We start from the raw sequence: 11,788 nt of genomic DNA on the forward strand, positions 1-11,788 counted from the left end.
GTTTGTGCGCAGCAATCTAAATCCTCTAATGACACGTTTATGTCATTGTTTATCATATGATACTCATTTGTGGTGTGTGATGCTGTGTATTTCGATGTTATTCTAAAACGTGAAACATAAACTTCATTGATTCAAGTTGACTGTCAGTTGTTGATAGAGGTAATGGTCAAAATTAGAATAACAAAGTAAAGTAAATATGTTTAAAAACACTCTACAACTGTGTTTTATACAGACTTAAACTGTATACATAATTTTTAAGAATTTGATTATTCTTTAGAATAAATTTAGTAGATAATTTAAAAACACAAATGTAATGTAATTTTTTTGTTTCTTTTTTAGCAGAACTTTTCCTGTTGCATGTCATTGGAGCCCTCTGTGTTAACCAGTGGGTGGTCCCATGGCTACGGAGGACCACTCCCTCACACAGGTCCCCTCCCCTACATTCCCCTCCCTCTGCAAAGCAAGCAGGAGCCCTACCCAGCTCCCTGCCCAACCACTTTGCTCAGCCAGAGGAGCAGCCACACAGAAAAAAAGTTAAAATCAACTCAGAGACCAGGAGGGAGAGAGAGGGAGAGAGTAAGAGGGGGGGAAGAAAACGCCCTGGAAATCTGGTTGAACTGAAGTGGGAAAAGAGTGACAGAATCCTCACAGACTGCGAGGTTACGACAGTGTGAAAGTGCTTTTCTCGGGCTGGGGAAAAGGGGAGAGTTTTTCAAGGATGCTCAAGCTGGTGTGAGGCTTCTTGAGCGCAAAGAGTGCGCACAGGTAATAATGCACGTTTTTCTTTTATTACTGTGAGTAACTGTTTTTTTTTTTTTTATTATGATAAACTGTGTTTCTAATGTTTGCCAGCAGTGTGTTTCCTAATGGATTGTTGCAACTGTACTGCAAAATATCAAGCAACTTACCAATAACTTGGTCAAAGTTTAAAAGTTGCAAAAGCGTCAGAGTTATTAAGTTGCTGTGAAAGGGCACTTATAGTGAGTGTGTGTCTATCAATGATTAGATTACAGTGAATTTTTTTTTATTGAATGTGCTTATCTGCTGCGGCTTCCTTTGCTTGTATCCCAGGAGAAAGTTGTTGTTATGGGAGTTCTGTTTGAAGGGACTGTGTCTGTGTAGATATACTTTGACAGGAGTTTTGAGTTGAAATTAACATATTTGAACTTATTTTACTTGTATAAAACAGTGCAGGATATGAGAAGTGGGTGTGTACCTACAGAGGACTTGACTAGAGTTGCGCACTTCACTTTTCCCATAGTGTTAACTCAACTTTGTACAAATGATGTAAGGTTTTTTTCTGTGCTTTAAGACCCTTCAAAGGCAACACCTCTTGAAAAGTGAAGTGACTTGACTGTTGTGCAATGTGGATGTACGCACATACCTCCACTAGTTGGTGGGGCAGTAGACAGGAATATGCCACATAGTAGAGGAAATTTGAATTGAAGATGCATGCGGAATAATAAAGTCAGGATGGATGTGTTGTTGCTGCTCAGGTGTTTTTTTTTATATCTGACTAGCCCTACACTGAGTCTTGGGAGTTTAAAAAGTAAAGGTACTTCCCTATGAGAGCCTGCAGCAACAGGCTTGGGTGTGGATCCCTTTCCTTCACCTCCCTCCTCCCACCTCTTTTTCTTACTCCCTCCCTACTTGCTTCTCTGTCTCCTCACAAAGGCACACCCTTTACAGCTAGAAAAAAAAACTGTACACGCTGCAAAGTGTCGTCGCAGTAGGTCCTTCCAAGTACATCAAAAGGCCCTTCAAGGGATGTCTGGCATTAATGTCTTATACATGTTCACGGTGTATTTTTAAACTATAATTTTTACAACGCAGTGAAAAAAAATTGTTTATATGAAAGAGTTGTCTTTTTTTTAATGCGGACTGCTTTTGTGGAATGTGGTGAAAGTGCCTGTAGGTTCTTGAAATGATCATTTCCTTTAAGGATATACTTTTTTTTCAGTTTGTGTTACATAATAGAAAGCTGAAAACTGTTCCTGCCGCTGCTTGGTTCTGAGATGTGTGTATGTTTTATGACCTACATAGACATAGGAGAGAGATTTCTCTGTCTCCATTTTACCTTGGGTTTCTTAACCTGGGCTGCCTGCCAGGGCACGCAGGGGGAGAAGAAGGGAGGAAGACAGGGAGAGAGAGTCAGGGAGTGAGTAAGTGAAGGAGGGGGGATGGGCGGGGTGGGGGGTGAGGGGGGGGAGTAATGGAATGTAGTGGTTTGGAAAGACAAGCTAATTGAAACCAGGTTTGAGGCATAGAGGGGGGAGCTTTGAGACTTTGCACATTTGGAGAAAGAGAAAAATGTGTTTCACGAACCAAAAAGTTATGCGTGTTGGTAAACTTACACCACGAACGTCATCTTTTCAGGTTTGCTTCAGACTAGAATCTTTATAGGCTGTCTGGTCTGTTCTTGTTATGATGCATGTGTTAAAAAAAGCAGATAAAAACAGATCAGACTGCTTCAAGTTAAATTTCACTGTGTGCAGTTGTGTGTTCTCAACAGCTCCCTCCTGCCACACCCAAAAGTCAACTCTGATGAGTGTTAGGGAGTGCTGCTTTTTTGCCCTGCTCTCTGCAATGTGCTGTTAACTCACGCTGAGTGCCCCACAGCTATAAAAGTCTGGCATTTCTCGAATTGCTCTTGTCAAGGTGAATTTCAGAAATCAATGTTTTGCTTGTTGATATGGTACAAGGTATGTAACATATGTTGCTACAGGTGGAGTTTTGCCGCAGGGAAGGGGTGTGGACTTATATAGGCATAATAAACATGGCACATATTTCAACCTTCACAACTGCTCTACCCGCCTGTAGCTGCAATGCTTGTCAGTTAACAGGGCCTCATCTTGGCCGAGGGCGGATGCTGTTTGTCTAAATACTGGCACTGTCTACACGTGCAGCAGTACAGAAGGCATATTATGTTGTCACCTAAAGCAATTTAAGACTTATGGATTTTATTTTTTTTAAAAAACACACTGTAAAATGTTTATGGCTTTATGGGTTACAAAATTGTCTCCCTCATTATAGCCGTTATTTACAGTGCAGGCTGCCACTCATGCTGATTTTGTTCCACTTGGCACTTATCTGTCAAACAGCATCTTTAGAGTGGCTGGAGAAAAGGACATGCCTCATGACTGTTTCATGAGTCTTAACTGGTGTGAAAATATTTATCATAGGGTCTTGCAAGTGTTGATTGACAGCATGGATGTGAGAAGCGACGTTACTCATGCGTGCCAGTGTGAAATGTAAGGAAACTTGTCTCTAGCATACTTCCTCTGTCATTTCCTCATAGGTTTGTTGAGTGGGTGTAGCAAGGGGGGCACAGCATGGGTAAGAGAAAAGAGGGAGGTACTGAGTAGCAGAGATGGACTGAATGTAGCTGAAAAATAGAGGGCGATTGTATAGCTCATTTCTTTTTTTTTTTTATTATTTTCATTTGGAAGCAAAGCTGATGTCGTCGACATCCTAAAGTTTCAGGAGATTAGCTGAAGACCCATCCACAGGATTGCTAAAATACAACAATAGCAAACTTATACATACACGGGAGTTCCAGGGAGGGAAGTTTAGTTTTCCTGGAGATGCAAATAAACATTTAACCATAGTGTGTGATTTTAGAAATTCTTTCTAGGCTATATCCACCCAGCAGCCACTCCCTTCTCACCCATCCAGCGCTGGTTTGGAATGTTTCAGCATGTCTGTATTATTCTCTGTGGAGCGCCTATCATTAGCCTTGTTGTTGAGAAATAGTGCTTTGAGAGGTATGATGAGATCTCATAAGTCACACCCATGCATGTGCATGCAATTGAAACTTGTTTATTGTAAGCTTAAAGAAGCCAAAGGGTGTGAATCATTTCTTTTTCTGATAAGCCAATTGCATCTGCTACACGCCTCACACATAAAATAAATAACTAAATCTTGATTAACTGATCTTGTATTGGATGGCTGTCCTGCTATTTATAATGTCCTACCTGCAACATAACCCTCACAAAAATGCTGCCCTGTGCGAGGTATGTCACCTAGCATATCTTACCAACACTGTATTTGGAGTGAGACGGGCAACAGGGCCTGGAATGTACATTTAGAAATACATTCAGCTTTGTTTACATGTTCTTTATCTGCTGCAAGATAATCAGGTGAAAGATGGTGAGGAGTGCCCTCAGGGTGGCACTCTACCCTCTCTACTTTCTCTAAACAACTCCGCACTACTCTGGTCTAAATAACTAACTATGAATCCCAATGCTGTGCTAATATGTTTCAAATTTGACAGCTAATGGAGTCTATATATACATTCTGCTGCTATGGTTGCTATTTAGCCTTCCTCTTTAACCTTCTCATCCCCTGTTCTATGAATGGACTTGCATTTGTCCTTGTTCAAACACCAGCTGTGGATGAATGAAACCAATCCAGAATAAAATGCCAAATTAAACGGTGTTGAAGCGTGGCCTGTGACAGGTTGCTATGGTTGTTAGTTTACTCATCATATGTGCAAAGCTCTCTTGTTGAGTTTGCTAGTTATGCCTGTTTAAAATTTGCATCCACATGGTTGTGCTTGTGTTCATTCAACTTCTTTGCTCAACAGGATCACTTCTCATTTCAAATCAGAACAGCTCAGGGACCATTGAGAGAGTTTGAGACTCTCACCTCTTGGATGTATAGGGCTATACTACATTATGGTAGGGGCTTGGTTGAACATTTAGTTGACATATTAGGAAATACATGGTTGAAATGAGCATTCTGATTTTGTTTGTGATCTTGTAAAACCAGAAAAAGAGGTTTTTAAGAGTTTACCCCAGTTTTTCCATTTGCTGTATAACTCCTGCCAAAGTCACAATGGTTTAATCAGCAGCAGGCCAAGTTGGCGTCAGTGGGCAGGCTTTGGTCATATGCAGGACTTGTGGTTTGGGTCAGGACTGTGTGGATAGCATAGAGCACAGAAAAGAACTATTTATTTTGACACTCATTCCTTTTATATGCGTCACACATACAAGTCCTATCGGCTTGTTTAAGGCTGGGGCCTGCTGTGTCTCTTTTTGTATTTGTTGTGCTTGCTCTGTCAAACTACAATGCAGCGAGGGGAACAGGGAGTCTTTTCTGTTTTGACAACAAGATTGATTTTGTCGCTGCTTCTCTCTCTCCCTATTTGCCTCTCTGCTCTGAGGTCCTTTTATTCCCTTATAATCAAATCTTATCATCCACCAGCAACACGGTGCATGATACACTTACAACTGAGCTGTAATCACTGTCACACTGCTTCTCGCTTCTGTTCACCAAATTGATTTGATTTGGCAATCAGCTTGGCAGATTGACGAAACCCACTTTGATCAGTTTCCAGTCTGTTGAGAGCTTGCGTACACACTGTGACAGTCAAACAGTCCAGGTATGTGCCCTTAAGAGAAGAGAGAGGGCCTGGGAAGGGGGTGGAATGAGTACGTAATTGTGAAAGCCATGTTGCATCATTTAAGTGCACAAGTCAAGCCAATAATGTGATGATGTTGTTTGTTATACATTTTAGCATATCCTGCGTGTTACTTCTCACTTTGAAACAGAATGCTTCAGGGTTTGATTAATTATGCCCCATGTTGTGTTCCGAGCAGAACCTGGAGGTTGGGCTGGGTGTGGTTGACTCAATGCAGGGGGGCAGGCACTCGGGCAGGGTGCAGGGTGGGCGGCATAGAATAAGGCAGGAGTCAGAGAGAAAGAGGACATTTCTTTGGAGTTAGTCACCGTGGGGAGAGGCTGGGCTCCTTTCCAGCTGGCCTGACGGCTCTATCAAGGAATGTGTGTGACTGGAGGCCTGGGTGGGGCTGTGCACTGAGCTGCTCCCTCTGCAAGCAAAGTGCAGAGGCGCAAGAGATTTGATCTGCCTCGTGGACTGTGCTGTGATGTTTCTACTCACACAGCATGTGTTTTTATTTGCTTTTCCTGCTGCTATTGACCACACAAAGCCTGTCTGACATACATGTGTATTTGTTTATATGTGTGATCTGAAGGTTTTGAGTGCAGAAGGCGGGGCAGGCGATTTCTTATCTTTGGAGTTTGTTTAGTCTGATATTACCATTGTCAAATTGGCTTTTATGGAGCAATATTTATTTTACATGACACAGAAAACGTGATAGGTATAGAAACATTTTTTCACATATAAAAACATGATTGTTTACATCTTGCATGTGCTATGTGTGTGTGAACTCTTGTATTACCTATAATTGCTACTTTGAAACCTTCCGATGGCCTGTACCTAAATGACTCCTGACACAGCACCCTGATTAATACGTCTCTGTAACCAGAGTATGGGCTAGAGAGTATACACAGCTGCTGTGCTGTAAGTCTCCCCACACAAACATAATGACAGCCATGTACTGACTGGCATTTATCTCAGCTATGTGTATTTTATTTAAGTATAAATCTCATTTATAACAATGCATTCTTGCTTAAAGTGTTTTACTATCTCTGCATCACTGCTTTTCAGGAACATGTTTACTTTTTGTTTATTATCGTATACAGATTTTTAGAAATGGTTTCACTCGCACAAACACAGTTATTTGGTATAATTTTCAGCAAAGTAATGAGCACTTTAGTTTATTGAACCCAGGGCTGGGGAGGGGGACGTTAATGATGGGGTTGGAGAGCCTGTCTAAGAAGAATTTTTCTGTGGGACATGTTCCCACCGGTAGATGCCTGTCTACGCACACACTAAGTCTGTTTCTGTTTGTACTGTGCCTGACAAAGAGAAGGCTTTGTTTCACAATACACAGATAGGTTGACACAATAATACTCCTAAGACCTGCAAGATGTTGGGCTAGTTGCAGCGAGTAGAAGATTGACTTGGAACGCAGATTGACTCCTCTAAATGATGAGCAAAGTTGCAATACAGTACAGCAAACAAGTGTTATTGCCATATTAACTGATGCAGCTTTTTTATATAGAACTTTTTATTTTACTTCTCACAGTCAGCTAAGCAATGAAACTAGAAAGTCATGAATGTTTTTAAGAATACATTTCCCTTTTGAATCCTTTTAGAACCAAATTGAGCATCATGCTTTCCTGCAGATGCAGAAGTAGCTGGACTTATTTACTTAAAGGGAGTTTAGCACGATCACTTACAAGACCTCCACCAGTCAGTTTGTTAAACATTAAAGCCTCTGAGGGAACTGATTGGTCATGAAAGGGCCAATCTGTTCTTAATGTAACTATAGTATTTGTGACAGTGTTGATCATATGAGGACACACCTCTTAATACCACAGTGACTTATATTTTTAAGGCATAACTGTATCTGTTAAGCCTGCCACTGAAACATAGTTACTGCATAAGAGACCATTATGATGAACTTAGGACTGGCTTCTTTGGAACTTTAACAAAGTTGAATGATTTATTTTTTTTGGTAAAACTAAACCCAAACTCTGTTTTTGTGTTTTGTTAACAGAAGTCAAGACAACAAGAATAAATCAGACGGAAGCCCTTGGCTTTGCTTGAGCAATCCAAGGTAAGTGTCCAAAGAGATCTGCACAACACTGCCTACACTATCTGTTAGTGGATAAATAAAGCAAGAAAACTGACTTCAATCCAAGACCATCTAATCAGTGTCACCTCAGAAATGCATTTGTGTGGGGCCAAACCTCTTTTGGAATGTTTGTAGCAAAGCCTTCTTTGAACCTGGAAGGTCATGCCTCCATCATTCAGCTGTGAAAGGTCTGCCTTTTGGAAACCTGACACTTGGCTGCTTCTGTTCACCATGCAGACTTTTTGCACCCCTGCTTCCTCCCCCAAGTGACCACCTGTTCCACTGAGGCCCTTTTTCTTTTCTTATTAAATAACTGAAAAAAGCCCGCCAACCTAATGCTGCTTTCACACAGTTTGTAAGTCAGCAGCTTCTTTTGAGTGTAGGGAAAACTAAAACTGTGTACAGGCCTCTGCTTGGCCTATTACATCAGGGATGCATATTCAGGACTGCTCCGTGGTTGCACTGTAGCTTTGGCTGTCTGCCCCCACCTCCCTACTCTTAACATGCATACCAGGCAACAATAACTCCCTTTAACCTAATTTTCTTCTATTGCCAAAGGTTACCTTGAAAGTTTTTTGTTTTGTTTTATATGTATTGTATGTTTTTGATGACATCATTTAATAATATGTTATGCTATATAGTATCGGAGTTGTTAGACTCAGGCATAGCAAGTGAAAGAAAGTAGAGGCTTTGAGTCACACTCTGCCTGCTTGTCTTATGATTCGAAGAACAGAAACTTTATTTATTCAGTCTTTCTCTAATCTTTTTAACATAAGCAATTTCTATGAAGATGGAAGGATCACTTTCTTTCGGCCTTAGGTTATGTTTTGGTTATGTTTCCACATACACAGTGTGTTGTTGCAAGATTCTGAAAAGACTCACAGTATTACCCTTGCATTTTCTTTTCTGCTTCTTCACTTTTAGTCCTTAGGCTAACATTCCACTAAACACTTTCACAACCATTCCTTTCCCTTTCTCACTTTCATTTTTTTTTGCCATTTCCTCTTTTTTACTCCACATCCCTCCCTCTCTCTGTGTGCTTTTCCCTTCCCTCCTATATGCTGCAGGCTTCAGCTCCTCCCTGCAGCTTGCCACCAGAAATATGTAAAAACTGTGAGAACATATTTCTCTCGATCATGGAAAGACTCATAGGGCAGAAGAAGTTAAAAATATGTCTATCAATGAAATGTTTATGTTCGAAATAAAGAGGGGGGCACAGGAGAAGTATGTCAAGGAGCTCTCTCTTTAAGTCAGAGAGCTAGTTAGTTTTTTTTTCTTGCCTTCCCTTTTTTAAATATTCAGTCAACAATATGTTCCTTGTTTGAGAGCTTAAGTGCTTCATTTTTACTGCCACACTCAAATACTGTACTTTGCCATGTCAATAAGCCTGAAGGAAAGAAAACCAAGATCATGTGAAACATTTGTCAGCTATTTTTGTCTGTTTTTACTGACTGGATGAAGAGAGGATGTGTATGTGTAAAATGAGCCACACTGTGACCCAAGGAAAAAACACAAATGCCTTTTGATTCATTTCAAATACTCTCTGGATGGCATCAGAAGGACTTGATTAAGATACTATTAGTGGCACTGTTCATTGACTTGAGTGGAACTGGCCTGACGAAAGTTAAATGGGTGAAGTTGGATTTTTCTCTTCCATGCCCGCACATTTCAGCTGTATGAGGTATGATTGAGGTATATATTGTTGCAAGCTTAAGGTCTTGATAGATTTAAGTTTCAAGCTTTTGTCAGTTACACTGACAGACACAATGAGATGCACAGAAAGAAGGAAGGTCAGGTTGTAGATGCCTGCAAGTGTTTGGCGTCATCTTTGGCATAACCAGCATCCCATGCTCTGGTATTATCACCCTCTGTTGTGTTGTTCTGCCTGCAAAATGCTATTTTAGACAGACGGTTTAATATTACCTCAAAGCATTGCATGCATTCTCCAGTATTCCCAATCACACAGCGCCAGTCTATTTATTGACTTGTGATAATTTGTGCTTTGCTTACGGCCTTGGAAAGGGTAATGTAAATTGAGGAGATCAGCTCTGCCTGTTTATTAATGGTTTTTCACACATATAACTTCAACAGAAAATTTTATCTGACAAAGAAATGGTAATAGTTATGGGACTCTGTCTTTTCAGTAAATGTAATACTACATTAGTTTACATTCACTCACTTCTCATTTGTTCTAAAAAATAACTGTGTACTGGTAGCATGGCAAGTTGGTAGATGGTCATTCAGTGAGTGATATGTTCGAAACAGCTGTTTCTTTATCTTTGCCTCAGGTTGCTCTTCTTTCCAGCAGCTTCTTATCTTGCAGGACAGTGTGACCAAAGCAATAAAATAGACATTTGTGGCTTACTGATCCAATTATGTCATTTATAGTCATGCAAAACTGTAAAGAAACATATTAGTCTGTATCTAGCATTTACTTTCACGCTGACAATATTACTTCCGAAAACTATTTTAATGCATAATCAGTGTCTCATTTAGGTCTTTCATGGAATGCTGAAAGAAAATTTGGTTTTAAAAGTTGGTCTCTGGTTGTCAAGTCCACCCCATGAAAACAGAAGTAAGCAATCACCACAAAAATTTATATCCTGTTTCTGTGTGCCATGGCTTGGGTTTTGTCATTTATTACTATAAGCATTATTAGCTGATTACAGGAAAAAAGAAAGATTCCTGAAGCAAATGTAATGATTGCAGTAGGCAGCAGTAGGACGATGGTGCAATTACATGTATCAAAATATACCTCTAATACTATTGCTACCCACATTCTCTGCAGTGCAGTTTGTTTATGTATTAAGTTGTATTTTCACCTATGTAACGAAATGTGAAATGTTGTATCAACATATAGAACATTTCCGGCATTGCAGAGACACATGGTTTTGACAGCTTTGTATAATTTAAAGGGACGGGCTGTATAGAGTTTGGTATTGATAAAACAATGAGCCGTTTGATCAAGGTGCGTGGGTAGAAGAATTTCTGGGAAAGTTGTAAACAAGCGCCACTTCTACAACACAAATGATGGCAAGGATGATCCTTTTACTGTCTATGGAATTTAATGTCTTTTATAAGAGGGGATGTGTACTAACATCTTAATGTGTTTGTTAGTGTGTGTTTCTGCATGTGTTTTCTTAAGGAAAGACAATACAACTGCTATTATTCTTTCTATTGACTTCTTTCTATTGAGAACTCGGGTGCTGGTGCAGGATTAAGCTGATTTTCTCAGGGCAGGGTGTGGTCTGACTTTATCCAAATTTCCAAAACACAGAGCATCCTGGAGGGAGGGACTTGAGGGTTTGGTGTTTTGGAGATAGAGGCTATGTTGTTAAAAGAGTTTTAACACCATCTAGTGTTCACTTTTGGGTAAATGTAGGCTTCAAAACTAAATAGCTCCCATAGTTAGGTACAATCTTCTTATTGAGATGAAGAGTTATTTTACAGTCTTATTGACATTTCATCCCAGGAAAATACTTTCCAGACTGATTCTGTTTTCAGGATTTTTTTTATTCTATTTTATTTTATTTATGTTATGTTTTTTTTTGCAGGAAAACAAAGACTGAGTTTCCATCACACCAGGGCTGAAACAGAGAAAAGAAAGAAAACAAGGTAATAACCATTGTTTATGGTTAAAATGACAAGTTCTTGTCAGCTTGTGTGTTTTTTTGTTTACTGACCAAACTTGATAACCAAGCTTTTTGTATGGTTATGTACAGATGGCTGATGACGAGGAAACCAGGGAGGTTCTATTCACAGACTGGGAAGGTCCGGACAAAACCGGGCTGACCATTGAGCAGACCAGTGGAGGGGAGATCTTTGTCAAAGAGGTAAAAGGAGAGTCACCTGCAGCACGGTCTGGAAAAGTATATCAAGGTAACATATACATTTTTTCCCCAAGCCAATATCTTACCAAATATATAAGATGTGTGTCACTGACTTACTTTATTAACGGACTTCTTGTTGCTCTACGATTAATTCATAGGTGACCAGATTGTAGGTGCTACTATCTACTTTGAAAATATGAGCTCAGAAGAAACTGCAGAGCTGTTGAAGACACTGAACCGACACAAGGTTGGACTTAAACTACAAAACAAAGGAGACAAATCCCCTTGCTACTCGCCCATGAGCACACCGTGCCGTTCACCAGTTGGCACCCTTACTTGGGAAGGGAAGACACGTTTTGGAGGTTCCAGTCCAGACATCATTCTTGTAAGTTTTTAACATAATCATTAATTTGCTTTTAGGGATGCCATTATATTGATACCTGGTATACTAAC

At 40.1% G+C, this 11,788-nt stretch overlaps 1 protein-coding gene across 1 annotated transcript in view; it reads left to right on the top strand.

The window, feature by feature from the left end:
- The first annotated feature begins 510 nt into the window (after positions 1-510).
- ahnak (AHNAK nucleoprotein) overlaps positions 511-11,788 on the top strand; it is a 32,438-nt gene continuing 21,160 nt past the window's right edge. The window contains exons 1-5 of the mRNA XM_028415620.1: positions 511-765; positions 7,428-7,487; positions 11,060-11,120; positions 11,228-11,384; positions 11,494-11,720. Coding sequence (XP_028271421.1) covers positions 11,228-11,384; positions 11,494-11,720 — 384 coding nt within the window. The 5' untranslated portion in view covers positions 511-765; positions 7,428-7,487; positions 11,060-11,120. The remainder of the gene's footprint in view (positions 766-7,427; positions 7,488-11,059; positions 11,121-11,227; positions 11,385-11,493; positions 11,721-11,788) is intronic.

Source organism: Parambassis ranga, chromosome 10, assembly GCF_900634625.1.
Source record: "Parambassis ranga chromosome 10, fParRan2.1, whole genome shotgun sequence".
NCBI lineage: Eukaryota > Metazoa > Chordata > Actinopteri > Ambassidae > Parambassis > Parambassis ranga.